Source organism: Oratosquilla oratoria, chromosome 20 (genome assembly GCF_046742065.1).
Source record: "Oratosquilla oratoria isolate Oo_2021 chromosome 20, ASM4674206v1, whole genome shotgun sequence".
In the NCBI taxonomy this organism is placed as follows: domain Eukaryota; kingdom Metazoa; phylum Arthropoda; class Malacostraca; order Stomatopoda; family Squillidae; genus Oratosquilla; species Oratosquilla oratoria.
In genome coordinates this window covers 20,943,821-20,962,189 of record NC_134796.1, presented here as the reverse complement: position 1 = coordinate 20,962,189, position 18,369 = coordinate 20,943,821, and the positions used below count along the sequence as shown (strand labels likewise).

General features: G+C 40.7%; 2 protein-coding genes across 9 annotated transcripts in view; one reads left to right on the top strand and one right to left on the bottom strand.

The window, feature by feature from the left end:
• Positions 1-18,369, bottom strand: part of spict (magnesium transporter spict) — a 222,489-nt gene that overhangs the window by 36,682 nt on the left and 167,438 nt on the right. The window lies entirely within an intron of this gene.
• Positions 1-18,369, top strand: part of LOC143036390 (protein O-mannosyl-transferase TMTC4-like) — a 98,590-nt gene that overhangs the window by 36,956 nt on the left and 43,265 nt on the right. For all 8 annotated transcript variants that reach the window (XM_076203683.1, XM_076203680.1, XM_076203679.1 and 5 more), the window contains exons 8-11: positions 1,246-1,400; positions 2,081-2,280; positions 10,609-10,783; positions 13,329-13,460. In XM_076203683.1, coding sequence (XP_076059798.1) covers positions 1,246-1,400; positions 2,081-2,280; positions 10,609-10,783; positions 13,329-13,460 — 662 coding nt within the window. The remainder of the gene's footprint in view (positions 1-1,245; positions 1,401-2,080; positions 2,281-10,608; positions 10,784-13,328; positions 13,461-18,369) is intronic.

Sequence of the window (18,369 nt, the reverse complement as noted above, 5' to 3'; positions counted from 1 at the left end):
CAGGAGGTGCTAAGATATGAGGGAGGGTAGAGGGTGGAGGGGAGTGGAGTGTATTGGGGATGGAATGGGTGGGAATGGTTTTTATGCCTTTGTTTTTTTGGCTACCTCCCTTTTAAGGGGGAAAAGCACTTGGTATATGTATATGTATGTTTTCTATGCTGATTGGGGCACCATCCATTTGTCTTAGATCTGCCTGCACAACATCTTTCCACCATATTCAGGGTCATCCACAAATCCTCCTGATTATGTCCCTGGTGAAAACTGGTGCATCCTGTTATTACTTTTAGTGCTTTGATTTTTGTTGTCTATAGGATGCCCCTGTGTTCTTTTTTGCCAGGAACCATGTTGGGGAGATGTAATCAACTGTGGTTGGTATGAGTTGTTTGTAAAGTGTATTGAAGGTTTCTTTCTGCTGGCCAAAACCTGTGCTTGCTACTGATTTTAGGATATTCAATTTCTTATTTGCTCTTATTACATCAACAGAACCTATTTGTTCTTCTCAAGTTTACTCCATCCACTTCTGCTTTCCACATTTATATTGTTAGTCTTTCCTCACTCATTCTTTTCAGAAGATCAAACCACCTTGTTCTATCTTATCTGACAGCTCTTTCCACTCCTGTTCCCACTCCTGTTCTCATCTAATGGCCATTCAGGAAGTCTTTCATCCATATCAGTAGGCTTCTTTAAAGACTTCCTCCAATATACTCCTATTTCCTTGTTGTTTGTGTGATACCTTTTCAAAGGCTTTATTCAGATCAAGATGCACAAGAATGAATATACAAGAACAAGGAAGTAAATGAATGTAGGATGTATGTGAGGGTGAAAATGGATGATCTGAAATTGGTGATTGAGTGTGCATGTAATAGTCACACAAAAGAGAGAAAAGAAAGCATTTCTGGCTTACTAGAGGAGATTTGGCAATATTGCAGGGGAAAAAATTACATTTGTATGATTTGAATAGGAAGAATTAAAAAGTACAGGTGTCCATCAATGAATCCATTGCTCCAGGTCTCATTTTGAAGACCTGCTGCCTTCAGTTAACTGGCAACAGCCTTTGGGCAGGTCCACAAGTCACTCAGGAAAGGTATATTGTGAAAACAGAGGACAGGTGAGTGAAAGGGGGTTGAGGATGGTCTTTCTCATCCATAGTCATCTTGATTAGTGGGTAAAAGCTAGTTATTAATAGATAAATAATAACCAGGTGTCCAGTACCTTGTAATATCATATCACTGCCTTTTCATTCAGCTGGGTTGTGTCGAGGACTACTTAGTCGTCACTTGGTGCTGCTTGTGACTGGAATTGTGCTCCTAGCTAGCCGCTGGGTTGTCATGGGATCAACAGTACCAAAATTCATGAAAGTGGACAACCCTGCTTCTTTCCTGGATAACATGTTTTATAGAGTGAGTTCAAATAATTTGCTTTTAGTCTTTATTTCTTTATTTATTTTTGTTTATTTTTCATAGAGGCATGTTGATAATAGCCCATGCTGAATTAGATTGCGTTCTTAACATCCCTCATGTACCTCTCTTACCTTTGCTGAATTATAGATAAGTGCCTGCAGACCATCATACTTGATGCTGGTGCAAAGATGCTGCAAATAGAATAAAGCAAGAAATGATAGATTGCTATTATTATTATTCTTGATTTCCTCCCCCTCCCCTTCCTCTTCCTCCTCTATTTCCTTCTCCCCTCTCTCTCCTCCCCTCTTCTTTTCCCCTCTTCTTTTCCCCTCTTCTTTTCCCCTCTCATCTCCCTTCCTCTTCACCTTCTCCACTGCCCCCTCCTGCGTCTCCCCTTCCCCTCTTCCTCCTCCCCCTTCTTTTCCCTCCTCCTCCTTCTTTTCCCTCCTCCTCTTTCCCAATTTCTTCTCATCCTTCTCCCTTCCTCTTCTTTCTTTTCCACTTGCCCCATTGCCACCCTCCTCCCCTCCTCTTCCCCCATCCTCCACCTTGTCCTTCTCCCCTTTCTCCTCCTCCACCATTTTGATGTTCAAGTAAAGAGCCATTTTAACTGAAGGATTAATATTACTGTTTTGCTTGTGTTTAAATTGGTAATAATAAAGTAACATTTTCCGTTTTAGGTGGTCAACTATCATTATATCTACAGTCTCAATGTGCTCCTCCTTCTTCTGCCACTCTGGCTCTGCTTTGATTGGTCCATGGGATGCGTTCCCCTCATCCAACAAGCCACCGATCTCCGCCTCTTGTGTCTCCCTTTGCTCTGGATCTGTGTTGGGCTGGTGCTACGTCGAGGTGTCATTTCCCACTCTCACACATCCAGGTTAGTTTTATAACCCTATTATACAGCCCTTTGGAAATGCAGTCCAACAGGAAATCTGTTAATCTAAATTGAGGACAGATTCACAAAAAGAAAGAAATGAAAATAGCACTGTATGTAAAGAAGGTATTGATAGCAAAACAAAAATTATTGCCTGAATGTGGTAGCCCTTTGAGGTGGCCACTGAAGAAAATTGTCTTGTTACTACCTGTCTTTTGAACCCATCAACACCTGTACTCCATCTCTTTTTATCAACTTAGTCTGATTTACTTCCTTTTTTTCATATAAAGCTGACAACAAATGACTAGTTTCTTGTTTCCACTAGATATATATACCAAGGGCTTTTTCCCCCTTACCTGGGAAGTAGCCAGAGTCAAAGTTGTAAATCCACTCCCACCCATTTCAACCCCACATACTCCACTCCCATTCACCACTCCTCCCTTCTTCCCTCTTTTCTTGGGTCCTCCTGGGTGACAGGTCATCCCTGCATCTCACCCACTGCCCCGGGTCAGAAGCAATGCAACAAGACACAGCACATTCACAGCAGGGCGACATCATTTAATCGCTGACCCCCTTCTCTGTCCCCTCATGCAGAAAAAGAGAAGATAGGGAGAAATCCCTTTGGCTGCATCAAACTAGCATTCACACATACTCCCTTACCCCCCATCCCCCACCCACTCCCTTCCATGCATACACAACCATTCTCCACTCATCTCTGTCTTCTGTCTTTTCCCTTCCTTCCTCAACAGACATTCCCCTCTTTCCCAGTGCCCCTTTTACCACATCCATCCATCTTATCCTTGGTTGCCCTCTCATGTTCACTACCCCCACCTCAGTCTTCCACACCTCATTTGCTAATCTTTTTTCACTCATTCTTTCCATGTGTCCAAACCATCCCAATACTCTTCCATCAACCCTATCTCCCAATTCCCTTTCCACCCCCGCTCTCCTCCTCACCTCCTCATTTCTCACTCTATCCAGCCTAGTAACCCCTACCATACTTCTCAGACATTTCATCTCGAACACATTTAAACTCTTCCTCTCCTCTTTTATGTTCCATGTTTCTGCCCCATATAGTGCTGTCGGCACAATCACCCCTTCATACAATCTCCTCTTAGCATCCATTCCCAAATATCTATTTCTCATTACACTTTTTAATCCCCCAAGGCATTTACTTCTCTCAATCTACAAGTACATTCTATCTCTACTCCTCCTTTTCCTGCCACATTCTCCCCCAAGTATCTAAAGCTATCCATGCCTCCAGTCTCTTTCCCTTAATACTCACTTCCAGTTTGCTGCCATCCTCTCATCTTGTGCACCTCATCACCTTACATTTACCCACATTTATTGTCAACTTCCTTCTTTCACACACCTCCCCAAATTCCATCACTAACTTCCTTAATCCCTCCTCTGATGCTGCTACAAGCACAGTGTTGTCAGCAAACAACTGGATTATCTCCCATTTTTCTCCATTTTCTTTAACCCCCTTCCATACGGTGATGCCTACGTAGGCGTCATGAGGAGCAAGTGGGTACGCGAGGATGCCGATGTCGGCGTCTTGATTATATTTATTGTAGTTGTACCTGCGTGACCCCCATACTCTGTAAACTGGCTTCATCATATTTTCTATGGTTATCAAAATTCACGGGTGAAAGAGAGAACAAGCAATACAGCGGTGACTTTATTTTTTATAATGCGAGTATTATGATGTAACATTGCACATCTGGCAGCTAATGCTGACAGCGAGATTTTGGCCCGGAATGAAGGGGTTAACCATCTCCAATCCCCAGCTCATTTACCTCGTGCACCACCCCATCCATGTACATATTCAACAACCCTGGCAACATGACACATCCCTGGCAAAGTACCACCTTTACCTCAAACCACTTGCTCTCTCCATTTGTAATTCTAACACAGGCTCTACAACTCTCAGAAAACCTCTTGGCTTCTTGTGACAGCTTTCCTCCTACTCCATATATCTGCAGTGCCTTCCTGTCTACCCTATCATAAACTTTTTTGAAATCCACGAAAGCCCAAAAAATATCCTTACCTTCTAAAGCTTTCTCACATATCTGCCTTACTACGAAAAGTTGATCCACACAACCCCTACCTGTCCTAAACCCACACTGTTCCTCAGTCATTCTGGGTGGTTGCACTTCTGTTCTGCAGCCACTTGACGATTCAGTAAATAAACCTTTCAAGACTTACATTCAGAAATTGTGGACATCTTGGATGATATCTGCTGAAAAGGAATTTACTAAAGGTGTTGCACTGAAAAGACCTGGATTGAGTTTAATTGTAGAATGGGTAAAAGAAGCCTGGGGCAGTATTCCTGAAGAACTAATAATCAAGTCCTTCAAAAAATGTTGCATCTCAAATGCCATGGATTAAAGTGAAGACAACATATTATATGAGGATTTGGTTGCTTCAGCTTCAAGCACAGACAAGATATTAAGTAATGATTTGGTAGCTTCAACTACAAGCACAAATGAGGATGAAGATGAACCTAACATAAGTGATGATGAGCTGAATGACTACTATGAAATGACCAATGATGATGTGTTAATTGATGAACAAATTATAAGATTGTTTGAAAGTGATGATGAGAGTGAAATAGAATTTTCTAGATTTGACAGTGAGGGTAACAGTGAAAATTAACTTGAGGGTTTAGGCTAAATGAATAAACTTGCTAAAGTACGGTAACAGTTTCTTCTATACTGTTGTATAGTATCCAGTTGACAGTTAAACTCTCTTGATATTTTTTAGTCAAGTTAACTATAACGTTATTCACGCAAGTGCATTTGTTTACAATTATAATTATAGTTTTAGAAACGCAACGGTCGTTTATATAAGTTTGCATTATGTGCAAACATGACAGTTGGACAATCTACATGTGTTCTGATATTAAAGTTTTGTGAGTAAAGTTTTGAAATAAAGGTAAATATCTGATCATTTTTATGTTTGAATGGGTCTTGTAAATCGCCAGATTATAGTGTGACCTATCCGTAGGTCAACCACAAATGACCACTTTGACAACCACAAACTAGCAGTGTGACCTATCCACTGGTGTAACCTATGCGCAAGTATATATGGTAAAGAAGAACTAATGGACAAAATATACAACATGATAAGTTGCTCACTCAAAGAAGGAAAAATACCAAAAGACTGAGAAAATCCTAACATTGTACCAATATATAAAGGAGGAAAAAAAGAAGAACCAACTAATTACAGACTGGTCTCCCTAAAAAGCACTGTAGCCAAAATTTGTGGGGTTATCAAGAATAGAGGGGTAAAACACTTGGAAGAAACCAAAGACAATTTGGATTCAGACAGGGAAGATCATGTACCACAAATTTAATCTGTTTTTACTGGAGACTAATAGATATAATACAAGAAAAGGATGGATGAGCTGATTGTGCTTTCCTAGATTTACAAAAGCCTTTGACAAAGTACCACACAAAAAATTGTTAAAAAAACTGGAAAGCATAGGAGGGATACAAGGCAACCTGCTAAATTGGATGGAAGATTTCCTGAATGGTAGAAAAATGAGAGTAGTACTCAGAGAAAAGTATTCAGGTTGGAAGGAGATGATAAGTGGAGGCAAGGATCTGTATTGGCTCCAGTAACATTCACTATTTATGTGAATGACGTGGATGACGATGTGGAATGTTACATGAGTTTTTTTGCTGATGATGCTAAATTGTTGAGGAAAGTGAAAACCAAAACGGACTGCAGAGAGACCTGAACAAGGTTTAGAAATGGAGTCAGAAGTGGGAAGTGGACTTCAACATTAAAAAATGTAGCATAATGGAGTTTGGAAAAAGTAAAAAAAGAATATCAGGACAATATACAATTGGAACTAAAGAGGTAAAGAAAGTGGGATCTGAAAAATACATGGGAGTAATAATCTCAAACGACATGTCCTATGGTAAACAAACAAAATTGTTGGAGGATCCTATAACTTACTAAGACCAATAAGAGTGGATGAAGAAATGATTAGAAAAATATTAGTCACATTAATAAGGCCTAGACTGGAGTATGCTGTGACATTATGGTTACCCAGTACCAAAAAGAATATAAAGAAAATTGAAAGAATCTAGAGAGCAACCATGAAAATGGCCCCAGCACTTTCAAACTTGTCATATGAAGAGTCTGGCTAAACTGAAATTACTGACTTTGGAACAAAGAGGTGACCTACTGACCATCTATAGAATCATGAATGGCACAGAAATACTTGATAGAGAAGACTTACTAAATTGGGACAAGAGGACACAGGAAGAAACTCAAAAAGGATAGTTATAGAAGAGCTCTGAAGAAAAAGTTTTCCACACAGAGTGGTGGACACTTGGAACAAACTGGGTGAAACATTAGTGTGTGCAAAAACGTACACAAATTTAAGAGCAAACTAGACAGTGTGAGATACAAAGGTGGGACATCACGAGCATAGCTCCCCTTCTCGTAAGATATAACTAGATACAACTAGGTGAATACCTAAAGACTGGAAAAATGCTAACATTGTACCAATACATAAAGGAGGAAACAAGAAAGAACCCACCAACTATAGGCCAGTATCACTAACAAGCACTATAGCCAAAATATGTGAGAAAATCATCAAGAATAGATGGGTAAAACATCTGGAAGACAACAACATAATAAACCCAAGACAATTTGGGTTCAGACAAGGAAGATCATGCACCACAAACTTAATATGCTTCTACTCAAGACTAATAGACATAGTGCAAGAAAGAAATGGATGGGCTGATTGTGCCTTCCTAGACTTGCAAAAAGCTTTTGACAAAGTACCACACAGAAAATTACTAAAAAAAACTGGAACACATAGGAGGAATACAAGGGAACCTACTAAAATGGATGGAGGACTTCCTGACTGGTAGAAAGATGAGAGTAGTGTTCAGAGAAAAATATTCAGATTAGAAAGAGGTGATCAGTGGAGTACCGCAAGGATCTGTATTGGCACCAATAATGTTTGCTATTTATGTGAATGACATGGATGAGGATGTGAAATGTTACATGAGCTTCTTTGCTGACGATGCCAAACTGTTAATGAAAGTAAAAACTGAAGAGGATTGCGAATCACTGCAGGAAGACCTGAATAAGGTATGGAACTGGAGTCAGAAATGGGAAGTGGACTTTAATACTAAGAAGTGTAGCATAATGGAGTTTGGAAAAAGCAAAAACAGAATATTAGGAAAATATACAATTGGAACCAAGGAGGTAAAGAAGGACATACATATACCAAGGCTTTTTACCCCTTACAAGGGAAGTAGCCAAAAAGGAAAAAGAATAAAATCATTCCCACCCATTCCATCCCTGAATACACTCCACACCCCCTCCACCCTCCCTCTCATCTTAGCACCTCCTGGATGACGGGTCATCCCTGCACCCTGTCCACTGCCCTGAGTCAGAAGCAGTGTCGCAAGACACAGCACATTCACAGCAAGGCCGCTTCATTAAATCAGCGATCCCCCCTCTCTGTCCCCCCATGCATAAAAGGAGATGATAGGGAGAAATCCCTTTGGGCTGCATCAAAATTTGCTCACACATACTACCTCACCCCCCATCCCCCCACCCATTCCACCTCATGCATCACAACATCATCCATACACAACCACTGTCTTCTGTCCTCTCCCGTCCTTCCTCAACAGACATTCCCCTCTTCCCCAAAGCCCCCTTCACCCCATCCATCCACCTCATCCTAGGACATCCCTTCATGTTCACTCCCTCCACATCTGCCGTCCATACCTCTTTTACTAGTCTTTCCTCACTCATTCTTTCCATGTGTCCAAACCATCCCAATACTCTTTCATCAACCCTATTTCCCAAACCCCTTTCCACCCCAGTTCTCCTCCTCACCTCCTCATTTCTCACTCTATCGAGCCTAGTAACCCCCAGTATACTTCTCAGACACCTCATCTCAAACACATTTAAACTCCTTCTCTCTTCCTCTCTTATGTTCCATGTTTCTGCCCCATACAGTGCTGTTGGCACAATCACTCCTTCATACAGTCTCCTCTTAGCATCCATTCCCAAATGTCTATTCCTCATTACACTTTTTTAATCCACCAAGGCATTTACTCGCTTCTCTCAATCTACATTCTACTTTCACCTACACCTTCACTCCACCTTTTCCTGCCACATTTGCACCCAAGTATCTAAAACTATCCACTTCCTCCAGTCGCTCTCCCTTAATGCTCATTTCCAGACTACTGCCACTTTCACCCCTTGTACATCTCATCACCTTACTTTTACCCACTTTATCTTCAGCTTTCTTCTATCACACACTCTCCCAAACTCTGCCACCAACTCCCTCAATCCCTCCTCCGATCCTGCCACAAGCGCATTGTCGTCCGCAAACAACAGCTGGCTCACCTCCCACTTTTTTCCATTTTCTTTAACCATCTCCAATCCCTGCCCCACTACCCTTGCATTTACCTCTTGCACTACCCCATGTATGTATAAAGAAGGAAGGATTTGAAAAAGATTTTGGGGTAATTATGACAAACGACTTGTCCTATGACAAACAGATTAACAAAATTGTCAGGGAGGCATACAACTTGCTAAGATCAATAAAAGTGGTATTTGCATGCTTGGATGAAGACATGATAAAAAAAATATTGGTTACATTGATAAGGCCTAGACTAGAATATGCAGCGACATTGTGGTCATCCAGTACCAAAAAGAATATAAAGAAAATAGAAAGAATTCAGGGAGCTTCAACAAAAATGGCATCTGCACTTGCAAACCTATCATATGAGGAGAGATTGGCTAAACTGGAGTTACCAATGCTGGAGCACAGAAGAGAGAGAGGTGATCCACTGACCATCTACAGAATCATGAAAGGCACAGAGATACTCGATAGAGAGGACTTACTGAACTGGGACAAGAGAAACACAAGAGGACATGGAAAGAAAATAAAAAAACATAGCTACAGAAGAGAACTGAAGAAAAACAGTTTTCCACATAGAGTATTGGACACTTGGAACAAACTGGATAATGAAATAGTATGCGCAAAAACCATTCATGAGTTTAAAAGCAAACTAGACACTGTGAGATACAAAGGCGGGACACCACGAGCATAGCTCCCCTTCCCGCAAAATACAACTAGGTAAATACACACACAGAGGTGATATATCCTAAGGGGATGTTTTCATGTGCTCCATTGAAGAGTGGATGAGGATGAGGAGTAGCCATATGGTGATAATGACTAGGATTGTCATTTCACTGATTGAAAACTTGCAGCCCCACAGTGGGTGGCAACAGTCATTGGACCCTCCCATAAATCTCTCTGGAAATAAAAGTTAGGCTGTGGGATTGTTTCTGTATCACCTGCTAAAAGTAGGAGGAGGAAGGGAGTAGTTACCATTTGTCAGCTCATTTTATGTTTTAAGGTGGAAGGAATACAGCTAGTTCATGGGAAAAAAAAATTGGGCCTAGTGCACAAACCAAGTGTCAGCACTTTGGGGCTGTACTAGATGGAGATGAAGGGGTTTGTGGGTTTTGAAAAAGGGCCATAGGGCCATCCACAATGCAAGACATCTTCCCTTATGCATCTCATCACCTTACTTTTGCCCAAATTGACTATCAGCTTCCTCCTCTCATGTCCATCCATCTATATACCAAGGGCTTTTTACCCCTTACCAGGGGTAGCCAAAGTCAAAAGGCATAAACCTGTTCCCACCCATTTCATCCCCACCCATTCCACTCCCATCCACCACACCCTTTCTCTCATCCTCATCCCCCTGTGTCATCCCAGCTCTCATGTACCCCCCAAATTCTGTCACTAATTGCTTTAATGTATCCTCTGGCTCAGCTACAAGCAGTGTCATCCACAGACAACAACTGACTCATCTCCCACTGTCCTTAACTTTCACTAGTTATATGAATGGAATGATATCCATTCAGTTAAGGCTTCATCCCAGATGGTGTTTACTTAGCTAAAATTGTTGGCAGTTGTCATCTTTAAACATTTCTATTTCTTATACTCTCATCTTTGCCCCACTGACATATCACATACATTCAAAGGTTCCTTCTCACTCTACATCCATCTTATTCTAGATCTTCCTCACTAGCTCACACCACTTACTTCAGGATTAATCTTGCATTCCAGGTCTCCACTCCATGCAGCACCCTAGGTACAATTATTCCTTCATACATATTTCTTATTACACATATTCACAAATATCTAAATTTTATCATTTCACATCCAAGGGAAAATAGTACTGATGGCATAAGGAGTTAGTAGAATTAAGTCAGAATCTGTATGTAAAGATAATACCATTGCTTTGTCTGTCAGTGCACTTTATATCTTTTCAGATGTGTCCTCATGGGCATGGCTTTGGGTATTGTGCCATTTCTTCCTGCTAGCAATGTGTTCTTCCGTGTGGGTTTTGTTATTGCCGAACGAGTGCTTTACATACCAGCAGCAGGATTTTGTGTTCTGGTTGTTGTCGGCATGAGAGAACTTAGATATGTTTTTGGAATGAACCAGGTAATAATTTTATTTATTTATTTATTTTATTCTATTTTTGTTTGTTTATTATTTTTTACTGTGATCACTTTTAAGGAAAGTAACTAACTTGTGCAAGATGCAGGAATGACCCATCAAGGAGGAGCCAAGAAAAGAGGGAGAAAGGGATGGTGAATGGGAGAGGAGTATGTAGGCTACCTCCCTTGTAAGGGGAAAAACCCTTGGTATATGTATGTATGCATATAATTAACTTAGAGCTGTAGTAACTTACAAAGGATTACAAAGGCGGAGCATGCTGGCAGGGGACCTTTTGGTCCATATCTAGGTCGGATCCGAAAAAAAAAATCATAATAATAATAAAATAATAAATAAAAACTATAATAATGTAAATAACAAATAAAATACATATAGATGGATAGGTATAGTTAAATAATAAACAAACAGGTAAATAGTAAATAATAATAAATTAACTTATAACTAATAATAAATGAAAATCAGACAGACAAATGATAACAAAACAAAAACAAATAATATAAAATGAATTATAATCATTACAGCATCTTGCTTAGGTGTTTATCTAAATGATTCTTAAAGCTTCGAACTGAACTACATTTCACTACCTGTGCAGGAAGTTTATTCCATTCATTAACTACATGGTTGGCAAAGTTGTTTCTACCTACTTCCAAATTGAATCTATTTCTGGACAGTTTAAGACCATTGTTTCTTGTCTGATTCTCATTCAATGTGAAAATTTTGTCACTTTTAATGTTGTCAATTCCCTTTAGAATTTTAAAGACCTGTATCAAGTCACCTCTGAGTCTACGCTTTTTTAGGGAAAACAGATTCATATGTTTTAGTCAATTTTCGTATGGTTTATTTTTTATATTTGGAATCAGTTTTGTGGCTCGCCGTTGTACTTTTTCCAGTCTGTCAATGTCTTTAATGAGATTCGGTGACCATACGGAAACAGCATATTCCAAATGTGGACGAACTAACGATTTATATAGCTTGTTAATGAGTGATGGACTTTTGAAATCAAAAGATCGCGCAATCAGTCCTAGAATCTTATTTGCTTTCTCAGAGGCTGAAATACACTGCTTAGATGATTTGAGGTCGTTACTGATATTTACGCCGAGATCTTTTTCACTATCCACTTTTGTTGACAAAATTCCAAATAACTTGTTATCGTACTTACTGTTATTTTTACCTATGTGCATTACCTTGCATTTACTTGTGTTAAATTTCATTAGCCACTTTTCAGACCATTGCTGTAATTTATCTAAATCTTCTTGAATATCTAATTGGTTTGAGTGATCATTTGCCACTGCGTACAGTTTTGTATCATCAGCAAATTTGGAAACAGTAGATTTTAACCCCTTCCATACGGTGCCGCACACGTAGGCGTCATGGGGAGCGAGTGTATTCGCGAGGCTGCCATATCGGCGTCTTGATTATATTTATTGTAGTCGCCCCTCCATAATGACATTCTTTCTAATTCTTTTGTAATCGCATTTTCTATGGTTATCAAAATTCACGGGTGAAGAGAGAACGATCGATATAAGCGGTGACTATATTTTATGATGCGAGTATTATTACGACACGTCGTACGGCTGGCATTGGCTGCTGCCACTGAGATCTAAGTCCATGACGCCTACGTGTGCGGCACCGTATGGAAGGGGTTAAATCATCAGTTAGTTTCATGAAAGGCAGCCTGGTTGTTTGTACATTTAAACTGCAATTGAAACTAATGTTTTCCTAAGTGGAATTTGACATTAGCTGAAATGGGCTCCTTAAATTTCATAAAAATTGTGGTCATAAGAGGTTAATTGAGATACAATGATTAAGATAATTTTCAGGTTCTTGTAGAACAATGGTTTATCATACATACATATACCAATGTTTTTTTTTTCCTTACAAGGGAGGTAGCCAAAGTCAAAAGCTGTCTTGTTTATCTCAGTCAAATAAAAACTGATTCTGGAGTTGTGCATGGAAGATATATCACCCTTTTTAAATACAGGAAAAATGTTTACCTGCCTCCAAGAAATAGGCACAAATCCAGTGTCAACCAACTTACTAAATTTCTGTCAATTGCTCACAGGTTTCAGATTTACACTCTTTTAGTACTCTAGAAAAAAATTCATCTGGACCAGGGAATTTTGTAGCTTTAAATCTGTTTGACTACATCTTCCTTGGTAATGCTGATGCTAGTTAGTCTATCTCTCTTGTCCCCACTGAAGATCAGGTTGGAATCAGATACCATATCTAATCTCTTTTTTGTAAATACTGGTACAAGAGAAAATAGTTATCAAATGTCTCACTTGTTTCTTCTTCCATATCTGTCAAGGCATCCTTGTCAGATTTAATTGGGCTTATATTTTACACATATGACAGGTCTATATAAGATGAGATACAAAGAGCATTGAAAGTGATGAAAACTGTTAAGCCACATGGATTGGATGGGTGTTATGGAGTATCTGACAAAGAGAGGAACTGTGACAGTGGATTATGAAGTTATGACTAAAGTTTTCATGTTACTGATTAAGTATGACTCCACATCCATTTCCAGAGGGTTCTTCAAGTGTTTTACTGCCTGTTAGTGGCAGTGTTTATCCTACGCTGTCAGCAGAGAAGTCAAGACTGGCTGACAGAGAAGCAGCTCTTCCGATCAGGGCTTGATGTCTGTCCACTTAATGCCAAGGTAAATTTCACTGGGAGAAAGTACTCCTTTCATTTTGAAGTTGGTTTCATTTAGCATGAAAATCAACATTGAGGGGACCAATGACAAGTACCTGCATGTGGTAGTCCTGCAAGATGGATAGCAAAGCTGCCCATTTTTAAAAGCTGTCAACCCCTCACCTCTTTGAGCTGACTCTTGATCTCTAGACTGGGCCCAAGATATATATATATATATATATATATATATATATATATATATATATATATATATATCTCTGTACACACAACACACACGCGCCTTCAACCTGGACATACATAAGGCATTTGATAAGGTACAGTGAGTCCTCCTTATATGGTAATTCTTTATCTGGTAAATTCACAGTGACGGTATTTGGTAATTACTACCCTTGATTCTATTTACGGTAAGAAAAATTCACAGATACGGTATCCACTTGTGTTTTGGAGGTAAAATTAGATATTTTGAAGAGGAAAGAGCAGGGAGAAGGTACGTCTGCCATAAGTTGAAACTTGAGTTTGGTATACGGTAACTTCAATTTGCGGTAAGGTTTTCAGGAATGCATATGTACTCACTGTACTACACAAGAAGCTAATAAGGAAGATAGAGTCAGTAGGTGCATCAGAGGAAAATTATTGGAATTGATGAAAGACTTCCTGACTGGGAGGAAAATAAAGGTAGTAATTAGAGATAAATACTCGAATTGGGAAGAAATGATAACTGGTGTCCCGCAGGGATCAGTACTGGCCCTGATAATGTAAGAATGGAGAAGGATTGCAACTAGTTACAACAAGACTTAGACAAGATCTGGAAATGGACTCAAAAGTGGGAAGTGAAATTCAATATCAAGAAATGTCTGGGGTATTGGCCCCTGTCTGGGGTATTGGCTGCTTGTTATTGTGGCAAAGTAGCATGCAGTTGATACTTTAGGGTCTATATGGGGCACCCCTATGGGCCAGAGCCACACATCATTTTGTCTATGATAGAGGAAAACTCTTCATAGAGAAATTATGACACTTTTATACTACGACTGTCCCTCCGATACGCTGTCCCCCAACCCCTTGCTGCTGTCCTGTACCATTTCTCTGAGTATTCAATTTCTGTGGTGGGGGAAAAGAATAATGCTACCAAGTATTTCCACTTGGATCGTAAGAGGCGAGAAGAAAGGGACGGGGAGTGGGACCAGGCATCCTTCTCCTTGTAGCCCCACAGGGGACATTCCTAAACGAAAAAGTAAAGGCATAGGAGGGTCTGGGAGTTTTCTGACCAGCACCCTAAGGTTTGGGTCTTTTAATGTGCGTGGATGTGGTACAGGTGAGAGTAAAAGGGAAGAGATAGGTAGTATATTTGTGAGAAGAATGATGGATGTGTTGGCTTTGAGTGAAACTAAGTTGAAAGGGAAGGGTGAGTGTAAGTTTGGGAGTGTAAGTGGGAGGTTATCAGGAGTGAAGAGAGGGCGAGGGAGGGAAGGGGTGGCTATTCTAGTAAGTGAAGAGATAGGTAAATGTGTAGTGGAGTGGAAGGAGGTTTCCTCAAGGATAATGTGGATGAAGGTGAAACTGGGAAAGGAGATGTGGGTCTTCGTAATTGCATATGGGCCTGGCAGTGAGAAGAGTGTAGAAGAAAGGGAGGCCTTTTGGATAGATTTAAATGAGTGCATAGAGGATTTAGGGAGAAATGTCAATGTAATAGTACTGGGAGACCTTAATGCTAGGGTAGGAAATGATCCAATTGATGGAGGGGCTGGGAAATGTGGAGTTCCAGGAAAGAATCGTAGTGGAGAGTTGATGGTGGAAATGTGTCTAGAGAGTTGATGATAGCAAATACAGTGTTTTGGAAGAAAGTCAAGCTTAAGTACACATGGGAGAGGGTGGTGGATGGAAGGGTGGTAGATAGAGCGTTGATGGATTATGTAGTGGTAAATAGGATTATGATAGGAAGAGTTAAGGATGTACATATGCTAAGGGGAGAGGGTGGGGGAATATCAGATCATTTTTTGGTGGAAGGTAAGTTGAGAGTGGAGGATAGATGGAGAAAGAGGAAAGGGACAAAAGGTAGGGAGGTGGTTAGAGTGAACTCTTTAAATGAAAAGGAAAAGGAGAAGGAGTAGAAGAAGAAGCTGAAGGAGGAGTGGGAGGGAGTGAAGGATAGAGTAGAGCTAGATGTGGAGGAGGAATGGGGATGGTTCAAGGAGGGAGTCACAAAGTGTGCAAGGATGGTGTGTGGAACAAGAAGGACAGGAGGAAATAGAAGGAAGGGTAGTGAATGGTGGGATGAGGAAACAAAGAAGATTGTAGAATAGAAGAAGCGAGCTTGCACAGTTTGGTTACAAAATAGAATGAGGGAGTCATATGAGAGGTACAAAGAAAAGAAAAGAGAAGGAAAGCAAAAGGTAAAGGAGGCAAAGAGGAGAGCAGATATGAAGTGGGGTAACAGTATGACAGAAAATTTTGAAAGTAATAAAAAGATGTTTGGAAAGAAATTAAAAGAGGAAGAGGCAAATCAAGTAGAGAAGAAAAGGTAAAAGGTACAGATGGAAAGATGATAATGGAAGAGAAGGCAGTAAGGGGAAGAGGGGCAGAATATTTTAGGGAGTTGCTAAATGTGAAGGAGGATAGGGAGGGAAAGATAGTTGCAGTGGAAAATGCTAAGAAAATGAGAGTGATGAGTGAGGAAATGGAGGAGAAATAAGGAAGGATGAAGTGAAGGCAGTTGTTAAGATGATGAAGCAGGTAAAGCACCTGGTCTGGATGGATGCCATGCAGAATGTCTAAAAAAAGGAGGTGCAGTGATGGTGGACTGGCTGGTGAGGTTATTTAATGTTTGTTGGAGAGAGGGTAGAGTGCTAGAGGACTGGAGGAGTGCCTGTATAGTTCCACTTTACAAGGGAAAAGGGGACAAGTGTGAATATAGTAGTTTCAGAGGGATTAGCTTGTTAAGTGTAGTTGGGAAGGCTTATGGGAGGATCTTGATTGAGAGGATTAGGAGAGGAAGAGAGGGAGTAATTGGTGAGGAACAGTGTGGATTTAGGACAGGTAGAGGTTGTGTAGATCAGATCTTTGTGATAAGACAACTATGTGAGAAAGCTATAGGAAAGGGGAAGGATGTTTTTTTAGGCTTTTATGGATCTGGAAAAGGCTTACGATAGGGTAGACAGAAAGGCACTGTGGGAGGTATTGCAGATATATGGGATAGGAGGAAAGCTTCTAGGAGCTGTCAAGAGTTTTTACGATAGTAGAGCTCGTGTGAGGATTAGAAATGGAGAGAGTGAGTGGTTCGAGGTAAAGGTGGGACTTCGTCAAGGATGTCTTATGTCGCCCTGGCTGTTCAACTTATACATGGATGGGGTAGTGCGAGAGGTAAATGCAAGGGTAGTGGGTCAGGGATTGGAGATGGTTAAAGAAAATGGAGTAAAGTGGGAGATGAGCCAACTGTTGTTTGCTGACGACACTGCGCTTGTAGCAGGATCGGAGGAGGGATTGAGGAAGTTGGTGACAGAGTTTGGGAGAGTATGTGATAGAAGAAAGCTAAAGATAAATGTGGGTAAAAGTAAGGTGATGAGATGTACAAGGGGTGAAAGTTGCAGTAGACTGGAAATGAGCATTAAGGGAGAGCGACTGGAGGAAGTGGATAGTTTTAGATACTTGGGTGCAAATGTGGCAGGAAAAGGTGGCATGAAGGTGGAGGTAGAATGTAGATTGAGAGAAGCGAGTAAATGCCTTGGTGGATTGAAGAGTGTAATGAGGAATAGCCATTTGGGAATGGATGCTAAGAGGAGACTGTATGAAGGAATGATTGTGCCAACAGCACTGTATGGGGCAGAAACATGGAACATAAGAGAGGAAGAGAGGAGTTTGAATGTGTTTGAGATGAGGTGTCTGAGAAGTATGATGGGGGTTACTAGGCTAGAGTGAGAAATGAGGAGGTGAGGAGGAGAACAGGGGTGGAAAGGAGGTTGGGAGATAGGGTTGATGAAAGAGTATTAGGATGGTTTGGACACATGGAAAGAATGAGTGAAGAAAGACTAGTAAAAGTGGTGTGGAAGGCAGATGTGGAGGGAGTGAACATGAGGGGACGTCCTAGGATGAGATGGATGGATGGGGTGAAGGGGGCTTTGGGGAAGAGGGGAATGTCTGTTGAGGAAGGACGGGAGAGGACAGAAGACAGGGGTGAATGGAGAATGGTTGTATATGGATGATGTTGTGATGCATGAGGTGGAATGGGTGGGGGGATGGGGGTGAGGTAGTATGTGTGAGCAAAATTTGAAGCAGCCCGAAGGGATTTCTCCCTGTCTTCTCATTTTATGCATGGGGGGATGGAGAGTGGGGGTCGCTGATTTAATGAAGCGGCCTTGCTGTGGATGTGCTGTGTCTTGTGACACTGCTTCTGACCCAGGGCAGTGGACAAGGTGCAGGGATGACCCGTCATCCAGGAGGTGCTAAGATAAGAGGGAGGGTGGAGGGGTGTGGAGTGTATTCAGGGATGGAATGGGTGGTAATGATTTTATGCCTTTTCCTTTTTGGCTACCTCCCTTGTAATGGGGAAAATGCCTTGGTATATGTATGTAAAAACAGAATATCAAGAGATTATAAAGTTGGTGAAGAAGAGGTCAAAAAAGTAAACTCGGAAAAAGACCTTGGAGTGATGATCAGCACAGACAAGACACCAGACAAGCATATTAATAAAATAGTCGGAGAAACCTGCAATTTATTGAGGTCAATAAAAGTGGTATTTGTCTATTTGGATGAGGAAATGATAAAAAAAAAAAAAAAAATTAACTACACTAATAAGACTAAAACTAGAGTACGCAGCAACACTATGGAGACCCGGTACCAAAAAGAATATAAAAAAATCAGAAAGAATACAAAGAGCAACAACAAAACTGTCACCAACTCTTTCCAAAATAACATGTGAA